General features: G+C 41.7%; 1 protein-coding gene across 1 annotated transcript in view; it reads left to right on the forward strand.

The window, feature by feature from the left end:
* NDUFAF6 (NADH:ubiquinone oxidoreductase complex assembly factor 6) overlaps positions 1 to 25,486 on the forward strand; it is a 46,362-nt gene that overhangs the window by 1,548 nt on the left and 19,328 nt on the right. The window contains exons 2-6 of the mRNA XM_018567229.1: positions 2,519 to 2,618; positions 3,515 to 3,637; positions 6,598 to 6,654; positions 15,407 to 15,509; positions 20,316 to 20,449. Coding sequence (XP_018422731.1) covers positions 2,519 to 2,618; positions 3,515 to 3,637; positions 6,598 to 6,654; positions 15,407 to 15,509; positions 20,316 to 20,449 — 517 coding nt within the window. The remainder of the gene's footprint in view (positions 1 to 2,518; positions 2,619 to 3,514; positions 3,638 to 6,597; positions 6,655 to 15,406; positions 15,510 to 20,315; positions 20,450 to 25,486) is intronic.

Below are 25,486 nucleotides of genomic sequence, written 5' to 3' on the forward strand. Positions count from 1 at the left end.
GTGTACAGGACACCCCCAGAAATGTAATTTACTGCTTATGTGATTGGCTCACAGATTTTCCCAGAGGTCTGCACTAAGAAACAAGAAAAAGTTAAGGCATCCCCTGCTGTAGTGATTGGTGAGATCCTAAGCGTTAAAATGGACCTTTACCCCCTTTCACTAAAAATCTCATTCAGCTCTGCATGCGGATATGAAAACATCTTACATTTATTAGGTAAATAAACATATTTTCTTTTACTTACAATTACAGGTTTTCACTTCCTGGTTCTCTTGTGCATTAGTGATGTAGCCGATGCTCAAGCATTGCATTCTGGGAAGGTTACATCAGCAGAGCATTGCTGGGAAATCTCGTCTGTAATCTTATGAGAGCTCAGGGAAAGGCATTTTCCTCCCCTGAGATGATGTGCATGGTCACATGTGCCAGAGTTCCAGGAAGTAAAAGGAGAGATAGTAACCTGCCTTTAGTTAAAATGGTCACTGTTAGGAGAATGGGGGGGGAATGAGGTATGCAAAGAATATAAAGCCTGCAATTATATATAAGTATCTGTAGATTGTCATTTCTAAGCATTTCTATAGGTGTATTTGTTGTCATTTTATAGATAAGGATAAAGTTCCTCTTTAACTACTTCTAAAGCGATGCTGACAGCAACTTTCCTCACTAGGTGGTCATAACTTTTTTGGGTGTGTTTGCAAACCAAGTTTACTCAAGCCCACACAAAACTGTCAGTGATTCCTGAATGAGAGGGTCTGGGTTCATTATAATCATCTGGTGAACTTCCTGTGTTTATAGGGGAAGGTGCAGTGTCGGCATCCCTTTAGAAGTAATTAACCCTGAGGGAGTATCTCACCAAAGATGAAATTCCTATTGCAAGGGATGCCAAAAATTAGGGATGTCCCGATGCCACTTTTTCAGGCCCAAGTACAAGTACATCCCCTCATGTACTTGCCGATACCAATTACCGATACTTTTTCTTAAAGGGACAGGTGACTTTAAATGATCCATAGTACAACTACATGTTATGTACTATGGATCATGGTTTAACCTATTCATGTTAGCAGTGGAGAATTGTAACTCTATTGCAAGTACTTGTATCTTAGTAGGGATGCACCGACATATCGGCCCATCGAAACATATCGGCCGAAAATGGCACTTTTTGGCAAAGTGCCGAAAGTGCAATTTTTCTACCGATATAGCGGCGCATCTGTGATTTCTCTCCTCCCCGCTGGGTGCTGCTCTGTGTCCCAGCGGGGAGGAGAGAAACTGTCACAGGCGGCCGAGCGCTGTGAGCGGCCGGTGTCTCTCCACCCACACCACTCAGCCTTCTGTGACAGATCAATGGAGAGCGGTGTTTGGGTGGATACAGCCAGCGCTGTCACAGGAGGCCGGCGGTGCGGTGGAGAAGTCAGCTGTCAGATCTCATTCTCCTCCCCAAACCGCTCGCTCAGCCTCCTGTGACAGCTGTTCGCGATCACTGAGTGTTTGTACCTCGCTCTGCTTCCTGAGTGTTTGTAAATAATTGCAGACAGAGTATGTCTACTATATCCTTATGAATGAATGGGAAGTGCTTTACATCACCTCCTGTTCATTCATGATTGAGGATATAGTAAACATACTCTGTCCTCATGTTATGAATGAACAGGAACTCTCAGTATAGAGGATTCCTGTTCATTGATAACAGGGGCTGCAGAAAAAGAGATTGAGTTCTCTGTGTTCTCAATCTCTTTTTTTTTTCTATTTTAAAAGGGAAATATCAGGGGCCTGTTTAGACCCCTAATATTTCCCCGAAGCCCCTAAAAGTAAAGTAAAAAATATTTAATAAAAATAAAATGTAAAAAAAATAAAAGTTTATAAAAAATGAATGAAAACAAAATTTTTTAATTTTTTTTTCAAAAGTCAAATCTTTTTTTTTTCGGTTTTGGCCCGACATTTTTTTTTTTCAGTTTTAAAGTTTTCATTGCACCTCTATATCTTAGTGCAGACTTCTGGGAAAAATCAGTCAGCCAATCACAGAAGCAGGAAGTGACATTTCTGGGGGCATTACGTACACCAACCGTGTACAGAGGGCCTCCAGGTCGCCATATTGCATTGATTTTTTTTTTTAGCCAGAATTACAGCAGCAACATTTTTAAATGGCGAGATAATTTTTAACTCAATTCAATTAGAAAATGGCTTGTGCAACAATTCTATATGCTATATTCATTTTTTAAAGAGTTTTTTTTTTCTATATTTTAAGTGGGGTTACCGTTTTTGAAGTCTTGGCACACTAAACTGAGTAGCTTACTTGGGCTCAGCACTGCAGGGGTGAGGGGTCCCTGGTAATTCATTTGAAAATGTTAGTAATTAGATGGATGTTAATGCAATATACCCACTAAGTATAGACACCAGGTTTGTGTGAGGCTCCTCTGCAGCATTAGTGAGAGATGTGTATATGTATTGCAGACCTGGACCATTGACACATTTACCCCTCACAAAGGTTGTGATAAGTTAAGCTTATTTTGCATTTATTTTTTTTTGCAGGAAACGCGACTATGAAGGGTTTTTGTGTACATTGCTTCTACCTCAAGAATCCCGCCTTTCTGTGTTTGCTCTGCGGGCCTTTAATGTAGAGCTGTCACAGGCAGGTATTCTACAGCAAATGACCTTTATGTTCTTTATGATATCTTGTCCTCATCACATCGAGATAATGCATGATAAAAACCTCCAGCAGCTTGGTGCAGGTCCTCTGCATTGCCCCTATTGTGAAAACCCTCTCAGTATCATTACGTCCATCCATGTTTTCATCATCATATGCTCGCTTCATCTTCTAGTAGCAGATGCAGGCTACTCATGGCTTGCTTGCATCATCTGTTTCCCCATGCTGCTTGCTTGCTGTGCCCATGTTCCTTTGTAAGTCACTGGCGAGCATGTTGGTCTAATTGGGTGAAGTGCTAAACGTAGTACTTGTAAACACAGGTTGCACAGAAAAGAACTGTACACATTCAGAAGATATCACAGGCTTTTGTCTTGAGCTGCCCACCAGCAAGTATAAAGAGCCTTTGAAATCAAAACATCACAATGTTTACAGAGTAAATATCTTTCCACCTATGCCATGACTCGGATCACATTGTTAGATGTATATTCAAATAGAAAATGAGTTGTATGTGGTCCGGCAGTTGTATCGGCTCTTCTAGATGTCTAAGCGCCACTCTTGTGTCATGTAACAGCCAGCAGAAAGAGGGTCTGATGTCAGTGGCCCACAATTCATACGTTGCATATGCCATATGGTCAGGAGTGTGTCTGACTAGATATATAGAGAGAGAGAATGAATTAATATTTGTTATTAACCTACAACACAACGAAGGGAGTATGCATATGCACTATTAAATAGTAAACTGTATTTTGATGTGATAGGTCCACTTTAATTTGATTTACCAGATCAGACTGTATCAAGTACCAGACCTCTGTTCATTGGATTATTAAGCATGGCCTATGGAGAAGTGATTTTCATTTTAATTGTGCTTTTTTTTTTGGAAGGTGAAGGAATCAGTGTCTCAGAAGAACCTGGGTCTGATGCGGATGCAATTCTGGAGGGAAACTATTCAGGACATATACCAAGAGAATCCTCCACATCACCCTGTGGCTCAGGAATTAGCTAAGGTGTCTCATGTTTGTGTTTTAGCATGTTTAAATGAACTGAAAATTCAGTTCTGTTTCATTTTTTTAAGTGGGAATTATTGCTCTATCCCCTTCACGACCCATGACGGGATAATACTGTCATGAATTCTGAAGGGGTTAAACAAACTAAAGCCGCCGGGACTCTGTTCATAATTGTAGAGCCATCGGCCTTACAGTAGAAGCGATTCCGCCAGATCGCTTCTAAGATCCGATAAACGGGCCGCTGTCATCCATATTCTCCCTTCACTACTTAGTAAGTTGCCAAACTAGAATAAGCATGTGGACATCAGGTGTCCTGACAACTATAATGCATGTGCTTGTTCCAAGTCAGTGACTTGTTCCAAGTCAGTGACTCTCCAAGGATAGATCAGGACGATAGCTCTAGAACATGCACCTTACAAAAACATTCAACTATGGCAGCCCCATAATTCTTTCTTGACAGGTTCCTATGAAAGTAAAGTAGTCCTCTGGCCAAATGTTTTTTCTCTCCCGTTTATTGAAGGACACAGGGCAACAGATCGTAGATCCTGAATGGTAGGGTATATCGCCACCTGCAGGAGTAGGACGCTAGGCACATAACAAAAAGACAAGACAGCCTAGGGGCGGCCCCTGCTGGTGGCCCAACCCCTCACTTGCTGACAAGTCTCCAGTTTTTTGCCTAGCGTCAGGAGTAAGGAGCTAAAAAATTTTCTCTGAAGAATTTTTTTCCTTTCTTCCGTTTGAGTTGATTTTTCTTCTAGCAAGTGTCCCCTGGGTGACAGGCTGGATGATTGTAGATCCTTGTAGTCTCCCCTGGGTGACCGACGAGCGCATGCAGACTCTGCTACGGTGGGTCGGCTGCGAGGGGTGGTCCTCCCCGACGCCTATGGGATTCGTCCTGGGGGGGGCTTCTGACCGGGGGCTCCGGCCCACCGGTACAAGGTCCGGCTACTGAGGGCTCGCCAGTGGTCACCCGTTCGGTTTTGCATGCGGGTCCTGGGTCTCATGGTGGCCTCTTTCGAGGCGGTGCCTTTTGCACAACACCATACCAGGACCCTGCAGAGGAACATCCTGGTACAGTGGGACAAGTCCCCCCTGTCCTTGGACAGGGAGATTCGGATCTCTCGGGAGGCGAGGGCCTCCCTGCGGTGGTGGCTTCACTCCCCCGTCTTGGTGCGGGGGAAGTCAGGTGAGTACAAAAATCCTATTTTTTTCTAGTTTTTGGCAGACCTGGAAAGTTTTACAATCTGTCGGGTTTTTGTTTTTTTTGATCATCACTTGACCGCTGTATTAGATGTCTTATTGGTTGATTGAAAGCGAATGTAAAATCAGCAAAATAGAAAATCGCTGGGAGGTAGGGATTTTTGGCAGAAGAGACGTGCAAATCTTCCTCTTCCCTCCAGCAATTTTAAAACATTTTTTTTTTTTTGTTTACACTGTTTTACACGTGCACCATAGAGTGTAAATACTCAGCCCACACATAGCCCCTCTAAAATGTGAATGTGAATGGGTCAGGTGCTGGGGAGTATCAATGGCCACCCAATTGGCCTTGAGGACTTCCAAAAACCTCCAAGTGTCTGTGGTGCAGATGGCGGGGTACAGAGCTGAGGACTGAAGATCAATCTGATGTGGAGAAGGGCACACCCGTGTGCCCTAATGTGGCAGTATGCTTCCATTTTGCTCCAATATGCATACTTGGACATTAAGGCAAAAACAGTGAGGGGAATTTATCAAAACTGCAGCAGAGAGAAGCTGGAGCAGATTTGCACTACAGCCAATCAGCATCTCTGTCTCATTTTCAAATCTCACCTGAGCAAACTGTAGAGTGATGCTGATGTGTTTCCATGGGCAACTGCTCCAGATTCTGTCTGCACAAAGTGATTTACTACCACTTTAAAAAGGTGTGTGTGTATGTATAAGGATGCTAGCCTCTGGTTTTAATTTGACTTGATATGCTAGTTAAAGGAGCATGTGGCTCCCCAATTTGTTACTATTTTTTCTTAGCATTGTAGAGTCTTCTTTATAACAGCATGTCACATTCCATCACATATTCCTATAGTAAGAGGATTATTCCTCGCGAGTTTGGGCAGAGCCGTCCACATAATTCCTTTTTGCTCCAGTGGCCAACTGCACATCCAGAACCACCAGTGTATAGTACATATATACGATAGCTATCTCAACCTTTTTTACCACCATAAGAACTCTTGAAATGGTTTTTCAGGTCTCGGGGAACAGCTGCTAAAAAGTATAATATCTACAGCTCATTATACAACTACTACTGCTCTAGGAACCCCTAGCAACCTCTGGAGGAACCCTAAGAGTTCCACAGAACCCTGGTTGAGAAAGCCTGGTCTAAAATGTATGAACAGCCCTTTCAGGCTTTTTGGTCATTAATCAGTACAGTGTATTGAAACCCTTGCTTCTAGGAAATAGGGCTAGGACTTTGTAAAAGCTATAATGTAAGAAGTGTTTAATACCAAGGGTGGTGTTGGTCTTGATGTGCAATGTGTGTTACTACCATGGGTCGGGGAGTATAGACTACAGGATATAAGCACGTTTTAGGACCTTACACACTGACTAACTTTGAAAGGAGGCATTTCCCTTCACTTTGAGACGTTTCGTAGGTTTGTGCTCACTTCCTGATACATATCTGAAACCAAAACTTCTGCAGTGAGACTTGACGGGCCAAACCAAAATTTTCCACTCCATCCAAAGTTAAAGGGAGAAACGTTTTGGGCTGGCGTTCTACCTCGTGGCAGCTAGAAAAAAACAAAACACGAGGGCATGAATGAGAGTGATAATGCCGCAAAAGTTTTGCTTTATCCTGTGCATTCTCCTAGAATGTAGTGAGGTACAATGTGCTATACCAAGGTCTTTGAGAAAAGGTCCGGAAAAGGGGTAATATAAAAGTTTTTTTAAAAATACCAAAATCCTCATATGCATTTCATCTTTTCTGTGTACAGGCTGTGCAGAGACACAAACTGACAAAACGATGGCTGACCAGAATCATTGATGACAGAGTGAGTTGTCTGATATCCTTTTCTTCTTGCTGGTTATAAAATGTAAATCCTTCTCCAGTCTCCCTTCACTATAGTGAGGTTGCCAAAACCGAAAATGCTGACCCAAATAAGATTTCATTTAAAATATAAATATGCTAGATGAGGTGATTGTGAGATATTAGGATGGGGCAATCGATTGTGGGAACTTTTTTCCTGCATGTGGCTGACTTCCTTTTCCTCTCTGGTATTAATATTGACTTCTTTTTTTCTCTTTGGTATTACTATTGAAGCAGAGACGTCAAGTGCAGCTCAGCTTTCAGCCACCTGAAAACTATAGGCTGTGCCGACTAATTCAATTAAAACATTGCAATGCGCCAATAAATAACCATAAAATATCACATCAATCAATAACCATAATATACAGAAATATATATTGTGAATGCTAAATCACATAATATAACATCAATAGTCCTATCTATCTATCTATCTATCTATCTATCTATCTATCTATCTATCTATCTATCTATCTCCAATTAAATAGATGAAAACAAAAGTCCACCATTTGCCGATCGATGTCAATGAATTCAATGTGCATAAATATGTGACGTGACAAGTCCTCCTTATAAACTCCTGATGATTGTTAAGCACACCCCCCGCACTCACCAGATTTCCATAATCATAGCGGCATAACGGTCACAGCTGGTAATCACGGTAAAACTTCTTCCTCCAATCCCTAATCCTTCTCGAAGAGTGCTTCCGGTTAAAGGAGAACTATGGTGGGGTTAAGGCTTTTCCCCATAGTTCTCCTAAGGGTAACGGGAGGACACAAACTAGCGTCCTCCCATCATCCTAAGCTCAGTATACCACGAGCCACGGCTCACGGTATACCGAGACGCCGCAGTATGCCGCGAGCTATAGCTCGTGGTATACTGAGACGCCGCAGCTGAAACAGATCCCGACAATTATGTCTGGATCCGCCCAGCTGCTTGAGTGACAGCTGGCTCTGCCTATCTAGAGGCAGAGCCAGCTGTACCCCCCCGGTCCGTTCCACCAGTCAGTGCTGGAGGATCGGGGAGGGGGAATCCAGTCACTCCCCTGTTGCAGCTCTCTGCCGTGACAAGATCGAGAAGTGAGCGAACGCTGGTATGTGTTCGCTCACTTCCCGATCTACTGAGCCGACCTGCGACAGTTTCATTGTCACAGGTCGGCTAGAACTATGAGGATGAGTGAAAAGCACTCGCCTCATAGTTCTCCTTTTAATGCCGTTTACGAAAGATATCCGCTCCCAAGGGAAGATAACAAGCACATAGTGTAGTTTGCAAACATAGGTAATTTTATTAAAAACATTTAAAACCACTTACACAAGATTCCAGAAACGTTTGCCATTCATATGAAATAAATAAAAAAACAGCTGATCCTCAGACGAAGTGGGAACAGGTTCCTTCCTGCTTCCTGTGTGGCAACCTCAGTGCGTGCCCACCCTTCCGACGCGCTTCGTCCACAGACTTTATCAAGGAAAGGCAAATGTACTGAGGTTTCTTGTTAATCTCCTTTTATATCTCCCTCAAACGGAGACTGTCGTGGGAACTTTTTTTCCTGCATGCAACTTACTTCCTTTTCCGCCCTGGTATTAATATCGACTTCTTTTTTCCTCTTTGGTATTACTATTGAAGGAGGGAAGTCAAGTGCTCTTCAGCTTTCAGCCACCTTAAAAAAACAAACTATAAACTTTGCTGACCAATTGCTTGAAACATTTTCTTATTAAAGCATACCCACAGATTGGCCACACACTACAGTAAGACTGAAACACTTCCAACTCCTCATCACCAATGGAGCTCCTGGAAACACCTGAACTTCTGGGTGTGGGGAAAATAGACACATTCTCTGTAACAGTGTATTTCTGAGCAACCAATAACCAGGGCTAAGCTTTGTCATGTGTTTGTGTCTGCTATGGGAGCAGCCTAGGGCTATGCTATGCTGACTTCCAGAAAGTCTGTGTTTTGTATATGCACTCAAACAGTGAGAGTGCTCTGATGTTACAGTCTATGCATGCTGTGACACCTTGTAGTGTTTTCTAGCTAACTTCTGCCTTAGTTTGTTATGCAAGACCATGCTACTGGTCTGCTTTCGTAGTGGGAATTTCAGAACCAGAACTAGCCTTTGTCCAACTCATGCAGGTTGCCAGAGATGCTCTCTGGCCACTGCTGGTGGAGTTTAGGTTTCGAAAGAGCCATTTAAATGGGTTAACTAAACTGCAGTGCACATGCTCACCAAACAATTTGCATCAAATGCCACACACCAGGTTGAAATAAAAACGTATTTCCACTTGGAAGTGTTTTCATTATATATGTAAAAGAGCTCAGGCATAGGAAATCATTTCACTGCACATTTCTCTTTTAAAACACTCCTTTTTATTGTATAGTACGTAATTATATGTGTTAATGCGGCAGGAACATTTACTCATTACGCATGCATGCTCTGCTTCCAGTTTCGCAGCATTGAATAATGTTTATTTCTGGCCAATCTGATTAATTCAATGCAAATCTATTGGAAAGGATTTGTCTGATTTAGAACAATAAACCACCTCCATTCTCTGTCATAAAACACCCACACAGTTCCTGATAAATACAAACCATGTAATACTTTGGCTGGGCTTTAGGTGCTGTGAGGGAGATTAGTAGCAAAACATTTTTTTAAAGGAAAAAGAGGTACTATTTACTCCAAACAGCAATGTAATTTTGTATTGCTAACAAATGGCCTTATGGTTTATGTAATTGGTCATTTGTAATAATGATAGCTCTTCTTTTAGAATAACCACGAAAACTAGAACTCTGCTGCCACCTGGTGGTGTAAACTACAGAAATAATTTACCAACTGAAATAAACACAGGGCTCATTGATATCAGACATTTGGATTCACATTTGTCCAGTAATCTTAGAAATCTGTCAGTAATTAGCTGTTACCTATCAATTGTTATTTAAAGTGACACTAAACTCAGGAAATCTTAAAAATCCATTAAAGTACCTTAACTATTAACAAAAATGTATCTTATTTGTGTATTACTCAGCTGCAGATCCTCAAATCATCTCTGAATTGGTGCCGACACTGTCCTTCCTTCTGGAGGGTGGCTACTTTTGTTGCCCATGGTCCTTGTGTGTGTTGCAGAGTAGTCGGCCCTCCGAGCTCATTCCCGTGATGGACTACAATCTCAATACAAATTAGTAGGGATGTTCAGATACCAGTGCTGATACTTGGCATTTTCTCAAACTACTAAGGTTACAGCTGGGACCTGGCTCTGGCGCTCCACCACTGTCCTGAAATCATCAGTCTGTATTGTTTTAGAAAAACATGACAAACAAAAATGTACCAGTACTTGTGTCTGTAAGTACTTGGACAAGTATCAGTACTTGTACTTGAAAAAATTGTATCAGTGCATCCTTAATATATATTTATAAAAGAAAAATCATACATTTAAACAGGGTTGCACAAATTCCAGGAGCTCAGTATGCTCCTTAACCAGTTGACATCCGCGGTGTTAAACCCCCTTCCCATCCAGGCCATTTTTCAGTATTCAGCGCTGCAGTACTTTGACTGACATTTATTCCGTCATGCAGCGCTGTACTGAAATGAATTTTATACCCTTTTTTGGGGACAGATAGAGCTTTCTTTTGGTCGTATCTATTTTTTTACTATATTAAGGAAAAAATACAGAAATTTAAAAAAAAAAACAGTTTCCCCTATATTAAATGATAAAACATTTATTATTACCCAATTTTTTGGTAAAATATAAAAGATGGGGTCACGTCGGGTAAAAAGACACTAAACATGTCAAGCCTTAAAATTGCGTGCGCGCGCGAAACCTCAAAAAACGATAATACCCAAAATTGGCCATAGGCGACGCTTTAAAAGCTGTTAAAACACAAATAAGATACATTTTAGTTAATGTACTTGTATGCATTTTTAATAACTCCTGAGTTTAATGCCACTTTAAGACCAAATCATGGGCGCACCACGTATGTCACCAAATAGCTATACTCTGTGCACAGGAATGTTCTTAGTCCTTCTATTCTCCAGAGACTTTAAAACATATAATTGCTTGTTCAAGCTCCTTAAAGGGGACCTGCACTCAAATATTAACTTAACATTGTATTAAGGTAGAAGTTCACATCGGTTTGGACCCAAGATCATCGATTGGAGGGCTAATTATCTAATGAACTTGCAAATGCAGTAAACCATGTCTTTGTGGCAGATGTAGTAAACCTGTTGGAAGAAGTCCACCATTTGCTCTAGAGTAGAAGTAGACAGAAAAAGCTTTCATTCATAAAACGGAATTGTTCAGCTCTGAGACTGAAAATACACTCCCACAATTTGAAACCGTTTGGAGGCTGTTAAAGGAGAACTATGGGGTTAAGGCTTTTCCCCATAGTTCTCCTAAGGGTAACGGGAGGACACAAACTAGCGTCCTCCCGTCACCCTAGGCTCAGTATACCGCGAGCTGAAGCTCACGGTATACTGAGACGCCGCAGCTGAACCTGATCCTGACAATTGTGCCGGGATCCGCCCACCTGCGTGACTGACAGCTGGCTCTGCCTATCTAGAGGCAGAGCCAGCTGTACCCATCACCTCATAGTTCTCCTTTAAGGAATTCCTTTTTTGCTCCAGTAGCCAACTACACATCCAAAACCACCAGTGTATAGTACATATCCAGCCATCTCAACCTTTTTACCCCATAATGACCTCTTAAAATGTTTTTCAGGTCTTGGGGAACAGCTGCTAAAAAGTATTATATCTACAGCTCACTATACATCTACCACCCCTCGCAACCTCTGGAGGAACACAAAGAGTTCCACAGAACCCTGGTTGAGAAAGTCTGATCCAAAATTTGCAAACAGCCCTTTCAGGCTTTTTGGCCATTAATCAGTACAGAGTATTAAAACCTTTGCTTCTATGAAATAGGGTTAGGGCTTTGTAAAAGCTTTAATGTAAGAAGTGTTTAACACCAAGGGTGGTATTGGTCTTGATATGCATTGACTAACTGTGAAAGAAGGCATTTCCCTTCACTTTGAGACGTTTCGAAGGCTTGCACTCACTTCCTGAAAATCAATTCCCACAATTTGAAAACATTTGGAGGCTGTTGAGGCAGATTAGTATAGTCCTTAACCTAACATTATACAGAACGCTGAAGGCTGGTAAGACAATACAATATGACAGCAAGATGTATTTATTTAGACCAAGTACTACAACAAAAAGGTATCACAGGAAATGTGTTTTGTTTTTTTTACAACAAAATCATGTAATGTAACAAATACATTTGAAACTATAATAAAACTATATTTATTTAAACTTTATTCTGTCCCTGTTCAAAAACTTACCACATAGCACATGAGGGAAAATCTGCAATAGAGATGGCATTCCCCTATTTAATCAATTATGCTGTTTGGAATTCTTTTTTTATTTTTATTGCATTGCATATTTTTGTAAGACAATATCGCCAAAATACATATAATTTTTTCTTACGTAATGATAGTTATTGCGGAATTAACAGGCCTGTAGCAGATATGTAAAAATTGCTCTGGTCCTTAGGGGGTGTACAGGTGAGAGAGTTGAAGTGGTTAACAAAAGCTTCTACCCTCTCTATATGTTGGGTATCTGCAACATATATATATGATTAATAATCACTTTAATATATTACCTCTCAGGAGTGTGAAATTATCATCGCCTGGGACATGCAGTTCCGGGCATTGGTCACGTGTTGTTTTTTTTCTACATTTAGCCCTGCTTCGGGCAAGCAGGGCTAAATGTAGAGTGGGGGTGCCATTTTGAACAAATCACTTTTAATCGGCCTGCTTGCCCTGTCCGTTCCACCACCAGCCACCTCCCTCTGCGCTGTGGTTTTCGGGGGCCCCTGCTATTCTGGGGGACCCGGGACCGCAGCAAATGCCTTCATAATCTCGGATGGTATATAATTTTAGCTTGGCTTGCTCCCGTAATGGACTACAATCTCACATTTTGTTTACCAATTTGTATTGAGAAGTATTTGAGCTGGTGGCCAACAACGAGTTAGGAGCTGGTGAGAACTAAGGTAGCCCCCCTCCAGAAGGAAGGACAGTGTCGGCACCAATTCAGAGATGATTTGAGGATCTACAGCCGAGTGATACACAAATAAGATACATTTTTGTTAATAGTTAAGGTACTTGAATGTATTAAGTGTGACTGATTTTAGTGTCACTTTATGTCTTATCTAAACCCAAGAACAAAAATGTAATATACAGTATTGCAGCTTACCAGTGGTTGGGTCATTTACTTTTCTTTTTTCCTTTTCATTTTTACCTATTGATCCTGCCAGTAACACACTTCCTGTCCTAGGGTGACAGTTCTCATTGACTGTATTGTATCTGTAGAGGCACAGCTTTGTCACCCTGGACAGGAAGTGTTAGGCCACCCTAAGGGTGGGAAATGTAAGGGCTACAGAACACCACCCACTCTTCTGTTCTCCATAACAGAGGAGGAGGTTTTCTTTTGTCCACAGAGAAAACTGGGAACAATGCAGACTGATAAAAAGTGTAACACAGGCAGAGCACAGGACGTTATGAGCTCACAAAATGTCTGACAGGATAATCTGGTATTCTACACCTATTGATTAGAGCTAAAATGCTTTAAATTGTAAATTTTAACAGACCAAAAGGGAGAGAATAAGAGAATTTCTTTGTTAGGGTTTGCATACACTTTGAACTGTATGCCCTCAAATAAATAAATGAATGCCTTATTGCAGTCCAACTTTCATCTTAATAATTTAGGCCCCATTCACACCTATATGTTTAGGTGCGATTCGGGATTCCTGCATCAGAAACTTGCATTTTCCTGCAGCGGGAATCCTTAATCTGCCATTTACAAGCGGCAGCTGTCACCCGTTCAAGTTAATTATCGGTGTCAGCGTCTGCATTTATACCCCCAAACTAGCATGTAAAACAACTTGTCTCACCACTAAGGACAATGACAGAGGTTTGGATACACGTCTTCATTATACCCCGGCACACTGCATGTAGTCTTATGTGATGCGATTACATGCAGTTCAGAATCAATCATTATGCCTGGACGCTTCGCTTGTGTGTCCAGGAATAGTAATCAATTCCTAACCGCATGTAATCGTAAATGCACTGGCTCGCACCTGATCATTAGCTTGATTGGGTGACAGCTGCGCCGCTTGTAAATGTAAAGGTGCCCATACACCTGCTGATTATCGTACGATAATCTCGGGTGATCCCGCAATGGCACGATAATCGGCAGGTTTATGTGCAACGTGCAACCTCTTCTACTGTAAGATGTGGTGACGCATTGGGGATCCCAGAATGCATCTGTGGTTGCTGGGCCTCCAGTGCGTCCCCACACCTTGTGAGGAGGAGTAGGCTACCTCCTGGTACACCTGCATTCAATGTATTGACTGCATCAATATGCTCCCACATGGAGACTCATATAAATAGAGTTAGGACCACACTTTACAGAGGTGCCTTGACGGTGGCAGTGTGGCTTCTACATATTTTTGGCCAAAGGTTTGTGCAACTAAAACCTGCTTTTACCGTATACTGTTAGACAGGGTAATTTGTTTTGTTGCTGGCAGGTGTGCTGGGGATTTTTTGTGTTTTGTATTGTTGTAAGCCTTCTCATGTGCACCCTGCTACAAAGGCTGGTTATTAATGTATGCGGTTACCATTTTTTTCTAGTTTTTCTAGCTCTTCTACTGTAAGGTCGCACGACATTAGTCTTCCGAGCACGCTTGAAAACCTGCAGAAAATCGTAAGGCATGCACAGGAGACGAATGCCGCAGGGGCCGGTGTGCGCAAGCGCACTGCCCGCTCAGCACTGCAATCATCGGAAGCCCTCCCCTCAGCGGGGCATGCTTGCGATGATCGCAAGTACGGTCTGCCTGTCCAAGATGGGCCGATCGTACGAAATTTGAATGACCTTACAACCATCGCACAACGAAAGTCATGCGATGGTTGTAAGGTGTATGGGCAGCTTTAGATTTACGGGTTCCTGCTGCAGGAAAGCGCAAGTTCCTGACGCAGGAATCCCTAATCGCACCTAAACATACAGGTGCAAAGGGGCCTTACAGTGTATGCTTCCTTGTTTTTGTTTTTTTCCCTGTACAATTTCAATCTTTTTCTGTCCACATTTTACTGTTGTGGTGTGGCTGCAGTAAACATTTACAGTCACTTGGTGGTGCTGTGATCTTGTCTAATATAACATACACACAGGTACAAAGCTATTAAACTATATTTATATGCTTATATTTTACTGTCTTGTTGCCATTAGCTAGAGGAAAACTGAGGCAGTCTCGGTTAAGTAAAATCTGTGCTTTTTAATACAATACACACGGATTAAGCTCTTTTTTTTTTTTCATTAAGCAGAAATCGTTTTTTGACAAATAAAGAAATTTTATTTACAATAAAATTGAAAGCATCTTCCCTCTGTTGAGCAGGGCTTAGAGCTAATTTTTGGCTGCTAATTGCTTTTCTGTTGCTCAAGGCTGCAACTAAATTGGCCTCTTCTCATGCGCTCTGCACTAATGTATTTACTTGCTGATTTTCTCAGTAGCTTGAGTGGTGCCCTGTCAGAGGTGGGCAAAAATAATATAAAACAACAGATGTAGAATGTGGCCGTGGTTCAAATCTTGAACTGCTTTTTTAGACACATCCATTTTCAATGTATTTGTTTTTTTGTCTTTTTGCTGGAAATGTATAATATGTTTTGTTTTGTTTTCTGTTGCTGTTAGGAAAAGAATCTGGATGATAGAGCATATCGAAACATTAAAGAGCTGGAAACCTATGCAGAGAACACTCAGAGCTCTTTGCTGTACCTGACCTTGGAGATGCTCGGTAGGTACTAAAAATATATCATAGTTAAATGCTCATTCTTTCTTTTTATTTTATTTACATTCATGTACCATAACTATTAACAAAAATGTATCTTATCTGTGTATCACTCAGCTGTAGTTCTTCAGATTGGTGCTGACACTGTCCTTGCTTCTGGAGGGTGTTCCCCATGATCCCTGTGTGTGTTGTAAAGTAGCCAACGCTCTAAGCTCACTCCTGTGATGGACTACAATCTCATGTTTAGTTTACTAATTTGTATTGAGATTGTAGTCCATCACAGGAGTGAGCGTAGAGCGGTGGCTACTTTACAACACACACAGGGATCATGGGGAACACCCTCCAGAAGCAAGGACAGTGTCAGCACCAATTCAGAGATGATTTGAGGATCTACAGCCGAGTGATACACAAATAAGATACATTTTTGTTAATAGTTAAAGTACATAATGTATTTTTAAGATTGATCCGCTGAGTTTAGTGTCACTTTAAGTTGCTGAGCAGTTCTGACTTGTTGCACAGTTGGTCCACGCCAGTGACACAGAGAGGATTGAATTTGGAGACAGAGAGGCAACTAGCATTTTCAGAAGCCTCCGTCAAATACAGTGGTCCTTTATTTAATGCTCTCACCCCTTAGGTGCAGGTCACGTTGCTAAATACTTACCTTCCTTCCTGTTGCAGTGATTCCCTACTCGGCTTTGCACAGTCATTCAACTGAATACACCCCCTCTAGATCCTTCTTACTGCGCTGGTGCGTCAGGGATCAATTTATTCCTATGGGAGAGCCCTATTTTGCTGCACTGCTGAAAGACGCTAAATTAAGGGAAGTTTCCCTAAGGAGACACAGACTGCAAATAAAAACTCTTCAGATGTTTTATCCCTTTTCTGAGTATGCCCAAAAATGCAAATAAGGTTTTGGCTGGAGCTAGATTTGAAAGGAAATGAAAGATTTCACACTTTTTATAAAGAGCACCTGATACAAAGACAACCAGGATGTGTCTACAGGCCCCCAAGAGGCTCCGCCCTTTCCCATTTCCCATTGGACAGTGGCACTGTCCATCACAGTGATAGGCCAAAAATGTAGAAACAGCAGGCAGAGTCAAGTGCTGACTTTTGAATAAAGTCAAGGTTTGCATTATAGAGCCCCCTGGATTCTTGGGATAACTGAAGCTCTGTCTATAGACCTTTGAGATTCCGCAGTAACATCCTGCTGGTGGTTTACATACATTAATGGCAATACAGACTTTGTTTATTAAAAAGAAAATCAAATATTTAACATTTATCCTAGTAACAGACTGTTCACTATATCTGTTAATATGAAAAAATACTTTTTGATGTTGCTTATAAATATGTAACAATATACATGTCAGTAACAGACCATATATTACACCTAATAGATATCAAATAGTGATTTTGTTCTGTTTAAATACCAACAGGCCAAGGACCACTTATGAATGGGTCATCTTCGCATCTGTTATACAAAGCAGACCATTAAATCTTTTTGTGACATTTGACCCTGAAATATGCATTCATACTGCCTTTGAACGTCACTGCCATAGAGAGTACATTGTACTGCTGTATGGTATGGTTTGTGCACACATTTGCCCAACGTGACACCTGTTAATATATAAGCATCCTTTTATGTATTTGGTTTTCTTGAAGGGCAAGCACCTCGGTGTTCATAAGGTATTTTCTTATTTGCAAGGCTTATCTAGAATACTGCTATACACAACTTAAAGTGTTATAGTTGGGCAAAATTGTATTCAGTACATCTCTGTAATACGTTGACATCTCACTATATTGTGTATCTTTAAAAACACTGCATGTACAGTAAGATGCTTGTTGATTCTGCCAGAAATGTGCTCGGCTCCTAACTTTTTGTCTGATGTAACCGCACTGTGCCTCTTCTACACCTAAATCCCAAGCAGTGTTATCAGCCCTGCATAGTTTTAATAAGGTGGGCTACAACCCCCCTCATGTTATGGAGAGGTTGAGAAGTTCTGCAGTCCAGAATAAGAGAGCAGGGCTGATATCACTGCTTGGGATTTTAGTGTAGCAGAGGCACTGTGCTGTCACTTTAAACAGGAGTTAGGAGCACAGCATATTGGCACATTATGGCCGATTTACCTACATAAGTGATAGGCTCCAGCACTGCTCTCCTCGATCATTGGCACTTCCATCTCCTCCCAGCCCTCTCCCCGAGTTCTGAGTCGGCCGTTTGATTGGCTTGGCCCTGATGATGTAAATCCTGTGCAAAAGTTGCTTCATCTCAGCAAGAATCCTACCCATACTACACCGAGCTGCACATGTACGACTCATTACAGTTGTAGAAAAAAAGTGCTGACAGACCGAGTAAAACATTTAGCTGAGGAGACTTTTTTCTCAGCATTTCTGGAAATTTAGGCTTCAATTTCACTTTAATTCAACATTGGAAACTATTCTAAACAATACAAGCTACCTATAGTGTCCTGTGTATAAACCTATAGAGAATGTGCATAGCTATTCATCCACACGCAGTTTTGCAGGATGAATAGCTATGCACATTTTTTTTTTTTTTTTTAGAACCCAACACTTATATATAATCTGCAAGACCTATGCAAGTATAGAAAATTAATAAAATACAAATAAAAAGGGCTTAGAGATGGAATAAATGGTCAGAAAATGTACTTGATCCTTGAAAAGTATAATTCTTTGTAACATCAAACTCTACCCTAAGGGCCTGTTCACACGACGTCCGTATTCTGTGCTGACCTGATCCGTACGCTCCTGCACTAAATATGCATCCCAATGTAACCTATGTGTTTTATGGGCTACAGTTCTCACGTGCGCAGTCCGTTCCGTTCCTGACTGAAAAAATACTGCATGTCACATTTTGTCCGGTCAGGAAACGCACGCAAACGCATCAAAAATACAACGCAAATGGAACGCAATGCAGCTAAGCAAAAATTTTTTATTCTTGCTCCACTTTTTATGATGTCAGAGTGGGAGATAGATAGACAGACAGGTTGGGGTAGAGGTAAAGACATGAACTGCAAACATTTTGAACATGCCCATTACCTTTCCATGGACATACGAGTGAAGGAAAAAAAAAATATCCAATAAAGACGTCTCCTGTGAGCTCATTCTCTGTAGATTGCTGTAGCCAGCACCATCAACATGCCTGCAAACATGTGATTACATGTCTGATCACCAGCTGTACATACACAAAGGGAAGTAGATGTTACGAGAGGCGGAAGTGACCTCAGAGGAAGAATCTGCATACTGACAGCCCCACGGCTTGAAAAAAAAAAATTAAATGTCAGCATCCGGACCGAAAACGCGTCAAAAACGCACTGCATGAGTAGCACCGCGTCTGCAGAACCGGGCCTGAAAATCATGTGAACAGGCCCTAAATTATAACAAGTGATGTAAAAAGGAAGAGAAAAAAGCACAGTAAGGCCCCTTTCACACGGGCCATGCGTGCATCCTCTCCTGATTACAGCAGTACGTAGCGGATGTCACTGCTGTGACATCCATTCCCATATCGTTATTTCCTCCCCATGTGGGGTAACAGGGTGAAAACTTGCATTGGGCATCCGATTGGGTCCTGAAAAACTGACAGGCGGACACGATTGGACCACCCGTGTGAAAGGGTCCTAAAATAAGTAGATTTACTGTATCTTTGGGTTATTGTGGTTAAAGTGTATAAAAGACCAAAGTTATAACTCATGGTAATTTTTATGGCTGTCTATGCCCCACTGGGGAGATTTACCTTCCCTCCTTATCCTGGTGACCATTATTTTAAGTTTTCAGAGAATTAGAGGGGAAATCTTTCAATGGGGACACGTGTTCCAGTCACAACTGAGTTCCCTCACGTTGAAGAGACTTCTCTTACGTCTTGTCGTGTCTATATGACAAAGTGAAGGGAAATCTGCCCAATGGGACACAAGAATTTTAACTTGTCACTTCTACTAAAATAAAGAAAAAATGTTTTGGCTTCAGATATACTTTAAACTGGCAATACATAGTTGGCAGATTTTGACAACAATGTCACATCTATGGCAGCAGTAGATGCACCCTTCTAACTCTTTGGGGGGCGGGGGTTGTATTCATCTGACAGGTTTGAATACCTTGCCTGGTAAATATCCTTTCCCCTTCCAGTTCAGGGAGGTGTCTGTCTGGATTTTGATCTCCTTGCTAGTTCATTCGCTCAGATATGTGTGTACATGTGAGGTGAAGCAAGTATGTGTTTACATGGCACCTGGTCAAAAGGCATGCCTCTTGGTGGCCAGCTACATCTGTATATCCAGTTGCCCTTGAGCGTAGCTGTAGCCTGAGGTTTTCTTGATATAATTATGATATCTGTTTCTGTATGTATGCTATTTAATAATGTGCATGTATGCATGGTACTGAATGCATAGGCTGCTGTAAATGTAGTAGAGTTTAGTAGGGTTGAGGTCAGAGCTCTGTGCAGGCTTCTTGAGTTCCTCCACATCAAATCATGTTTTTACGGAGCTGGCTTTGTGCCAGGGGCACAGTCCTGCTGGAATAGAAAGAAGTTCTCCAAACTGTCACCACAAGATTGGAAGCACACAGTCGTTCACTACAAGCTCCACTCCGGCAAATCATTCAGAAAGGAAAACAATTATCATATTGCAGCCTGAAGTGTGGTGATTAATTTACTTGTCTGACCTGAATTCAATAATTTGGAATTGTGTCCACTAACTTTTGACCACATAGTATATCTCAATGTTCATTACAACATAACAAACCACATTTGCACATCAGATAATTGATGTATATATATATATATATATTTCTCCCCCTACTATGTAGATGTTAAAGATGTTCACGCGGACCATGCTGCCAGTCACATTGGCAAAGCACAGGGTATCGTCACATGTCTGAGAGCCGTTCCTTTTCACAGCAGCCGGCGACAGGTCTTCCTGCCTGTGGACATCTGCATTTTGGTAAGTGCATGCAGCTATTCAGTAAAGTTCTGTGTTTTCCTTGTAAAGGCAACGTACATTGTTATGGACACCCGGCAAAATTCCAGTGAATTATCCTCAAGTGCTGGTGGAAATGGACTGATTTAACCACAATGCACCTTTTCCATTCTGTTCAGCACGGTGTTTTTTTCTGGGGTTTTTTGCCGGCTGTTACTCTAATGGAACGATGCATTAGAAGGTTGTCTCAATCATTTTGTCCTTTTTCAAGAGTGGTTGCCATAGGAACCTCCTGGGATTTCATTAAAATGGGGGGAAAAAAAGAAAAAGCTTACAAGCCATAATAATTTGTGAATGGTTTTAAGAATGACAACTCCTTTTTATTATGTCCCTTTCAGTCTGCATTTCATAATCTACTACGTCAGAAGGGGAGACTAGTCTATTAACTGTTGTTTGGCCATGGCTGAGTAGACTTGTGTTAACTGCCTTGCTCTTGTACCAATGAACTGGATTTGAATAAGTTGAGACTTGAGTGTTTATAATAATTTTGATTGGTGCATCCTTAGTGATGAATTGCCCTACCATGAATGACATGAGCTTTAAGGTGCCCATACACAGTACGATTATCGTACGAGAATTGCTGGAAATCCCGCGATCCTACGATAATCGCAAAGTGTATGGAAAGCGTCTTCCTTCGAACAAGCAGGCTTGAAAACCTGCCGAGAATCGCACGATTCTCGGCGGGTTAGAGGCCTGCTTGTTCGACAACTGCCGAACGGGCCGGTGTGCGCACACTGCCTGTTTGCAGTCATCAGAAGCCCGCCCCCCAGGGGGGCGGACTTGCGATAATCGCAAGTATGATCTGCCTGTCCAAGATGGGCAGATCGTACGAGCTTTTAATAAGCTTACGACCGTCGCAAGATAAAAGTCTTGCGATGGTCGTAAGGTGTATGGGCACCTTAATAAAATGTGTGTTTATTACCAGGTAAACCTGGTTAAGCGGTCTCTTAACCCCTTAAGGACTAATAGCGCAATTATTCCGTCATGGGTCCTTTTAAGGGTTTCAGCTTCCTTCATGTGCTTAATGAGAACTTATATATGCATATGTCACGTCAAATTAAAGCCCTTTTTGTCCTTTAAAAAATGTGTTGGTGCGATAAATGAGAAAGATGGAAATTGCAGTTGAACACACAGCAAAAATTGATTTGGTCCTTAACTGAAGTACAAGCATCTGAAGCTTGGTCCTTGAGGGGTTAAAGAACTCCAATTTCTATACAGTATATTCAAAATTCTTTAAAGTGAAAGTCAAGGCAAATTGTTTTTAAGCTTTTTGCAATACTGATAAAATCACTTACAATAAATGCTGCTCCTTTTATGTTTAAAAGTTTGTTTCCTGCAGAATCAGCGGGTCCCCTGGGCACTGACTCTTATATCCTGTTTTAGGGTGGCTCCTCCCTTTTTAGGGTCCTATGGAGCCACCCATGTCTCTTCTAGAAAGCTGTGTGTGTCTCCACAAACATAGAGGCACAGCGAGGCAAGCCACTTCCCTGCTCCTTTCTCCCCACTCCACCAAGCTAGTAGATGGACAGTTGCTGGAGTCTGCTGTGTCCTTTGTGATCTTGTGCAGAACGGGAAGTTCAGGGAAGCCGAGCTGAGAGGGTTGGAGCCAGTTGCTTGGAAACATGATGACTAAGTGCTTATGCAAAAATGTAAAGGAATACTGCTATGGGCAATGTATATTGGTTTGATCTGAATTCATTATTGAAAAAAGTTTGAGAGTTTTTAATACTACTTTAAATAATTTTTAACCTCAGCTATTGTAATTGTCAGATCTGTCTTTACAATGGTTTGGCACACACTGCCTGTAAGTTAGTAATTGGTCTCACAATGAGAGAGCCATTTCTATAAGCTGATGGGCAGGAAGACAATATAGTCTTTTTTTAAATAAATTGATCTTGATCAACCTCCATTGCCCTCTGGAGCCAAAACTTAAATAAAACCAACAACCTTTCCCAGGAGAAAACTGTTATTAGAGTTGCCTGTCCTGTCTGGGCTGGTGCAGTATTCGCTCAAGTGATGACACCATTATTAGGTTGTGCATGTGTGTGGCGTTAAAGATGAGGTATGTACAAAACTGAGCATTTATCTCTATAAGCCAGATTACGAAATCCCTTAAGCTGACCATACATATTGCAGTTCAATTACCTTAAGATCTACCAATAACTTTTAAGTGGACCTGCCTGATTGCTTACAAATTTGATAGATTGTTTACATAGTTTTATTAAAGGGGAAGTATTGGAAGAGTAGAAGGTACAATACTGTGAACCGGTGTTTGACACTGGAGGTGTCACATGTCAACTCTACAGATCAAGAGCCGAGCAATCGCAAACCCATGATCGCTCAGCTCACAGTCTTCTCCCTGCATGGAAAGATGGCTGTCATTCACCGCTCCCCACAGGGATTCCCCCTCCCCTGTCTGTCGCTCCAATGAGCACTGGAGGAACAGAGAGGGGAGGGGGCGGGCACAGCAGGCTCTGGCTCTAGAGAGGCAAAGCCAGCTGTCAATCAGTCAGCGGGGGGGCATGGAGCGTGACAACATTGTCAGGACCTTTCCCGGCTGCAGTGCGGCTCTGTGCTGTCAGCAGATAGCATGTTGTAGCCCACTGTATGCTGAGTTTAATTCACAGGAGCACCTTAGTAAATGTACTCCTTTGACCCAAAAGAGGACTGAAGTCAAAAAGGTTTGGCCATAGTTCTCTATAAAAGGAGATCAGATTGTAACATACTGTATATGGTCAGGTTTAAGCTCATTGAGTACAACAGATTGTTTTTAGCTGCATCTCTGGATATGCCAATCATTTTCTATCTATTCGGTAACTCATTGTTCGTATGAGTCAGCTGTGTAGTTTGAGCCAATGTTGTAAATGAGTAATCTCCTTCATTCACCTCTGTGTAAGTGATGGGATTAATCATCAACAGGTACTACTGTGTGGTTAAACTTCAGCATTGTGCAGTCATGGGAGATTGCTAGCTTTATCACACTACTGCAAAGTTCTTGTGCAGCAGCTCTTATTAAAATGAATGAGATCTGAAGAAAGCATATGTGGCTTTAGCCCTGTGAATGACAATCTAAATAAACTAAAGGCTGTGAAGTAGAAACTGTAGAGGTATATCCCAGGTAAGCTCCGCATATACAGTTCTAGCTCATCCTGTAGCCGCACAGCTAAACCCGTATGTAGGAAATGGAGCCAAGGGAAACCAGGCAGGCTTTAGGGCTGAAAGGTCAACAACATATCACATATTTTCTTTGATGAGAGTATTCAAGTATGGAATAGCAATGCATCATCTGTTGATTTTAAAGCGTCCTATGATTGTGTTACTCAAAAAAAGCTTTAAATAGTTATAAAGGAATTGGCCATACCACACACGCTAATTAGAATAATTAAAGCGGAATAGTCGCTTGGCAAGTCTTATAATGTGGAAGAATACATAGTACACATGCAAATTATAGCAGACGTCTCTCTGGGTTTATGCTCCTCTACCAATAACAGCTCTGTGATCCCTGTTGCCGCTCCATTTGCTTATTTCAAGCAGTGTCTTGCCTCTTTGACCATTGAGCAGCCAGCAATAGTGTAACTCCTGCTCCTTACAGGCTGTAATAGATATGCATCCAGTCCTTGCCTAACGAGATGTATTCTTTTCAATGAGGATGTTATTGGGCAAACCATTAGTCACAATTACCATGGCAGATACTGCGCTATGCTGCTGATCTTGATGCAGAATCAAAAGTACATGTCTGGGTCTGAAAGAAAGGGAAAAGGCAAAAGCCTATTATTCATCATTACAAACCCTTGGCAGAAAGTTAATTCAGAGAAACATTTTCAGGAAGAAACTTTGCATGTGTAATGATGGACATTAGTTGTTATGGCCTGCTAAAAGCTTCTGTCCAGAAAAGGAATTATTTTGCTGCGCAAAACTCTAACACCAATTGTCACATACAGTAAATGACCTATTGTTACCTAAGGATGCAAGAATGCTAGGAGATCAGCAATAATACTCATTGGTAATTTATAATGAATTGTTCATAATAAATGGATGACGAAAGATCAATATAGAGCCCAGAAGCAAGACTAAGTGGAAGAAGACATATTGGCCAAGACACTATTTGGACGCATTGAAGAGGAATGTAGGGTAGATGGAAATGAGTTGGCCTGTGGCCAAAGAGAGAGGAGAATGGAGGAAGCTCCATTGTGCTGTTGCACTGATAATTATGTTACAAGCTTCCCAGCATGACTTTAAAAAGGATCAGTAGGACACTTAAAGGTACACTCCACCATAACCAGTAATTATCTACCTCCCCCAGTATGCATGCTGAAGCCCCAGCCTAGGCTTTCTGTTTTTCATCTAGAAAAGTTTTTTCTTCTGGTGGAGCCTCCAACAGGTAGAATCACTTGGTCATCAGATTTCTTCTACCGTGTGAACATCTGTGTGGCCACCTATATGAATGGATTCTCATTACTGTGCATTGTAGACTAGTCAACTGGTCTCCACACTGATTTTTTGATTGGAGCCCAGACATGCCTTATGTCCCCCTTCTCCAGCACGCCCCCCAGTAAGAGGAATATTCAGTCTACCCTCAGAGCAGGATAATTGCCCAGACTATGCAACTGTCATGAAAGTAATACAGAGACTCCCATTATGGAGATCCCCTCTTACAATGCTAGCTGCCTGGCTGTCTCTGTCTTCAATACGATGTCACAAACCGTAAACGTGCATGTCGCAACTGAAGTCCAAACTCCTGATCTCACATACTTGGTTTTAGTAGCTGAAAAGTATTTAAGCCAGTGGGCCAGCATGACACCCAGCTATTGTTTTCAGAAGGAAAGGGAGCCCTGGTATTCCAAGGTTTAAAAGAAATATATACATTTAATGTTCTGAGAGAAAGGAGGAGATGAGTCAGCATAGACAATGCTACCAGCCTACGGCTCCTCTGCCATCAGTATCCTTCCCCCCGAAACCAGGAAGTTTTGGGAACGGAGGATCGCTTCGGGACCGGAGGCG

Source organism: Nanorana parkeri, unplaced genomic scaffold (genome assembly GCF_000935625.1).
Source record: "Nanorana parkeri isolate BGI_ZX_2015 unplaced genomic scaffold, ASM93562v1 scaffold1023, whole genome shotgun sequence".
NCBI lineage: Eukaryota > Metazoa > Chordata > Amphibia > Anura > Dicroglossidae > Nanorana > Nanorana parkeri.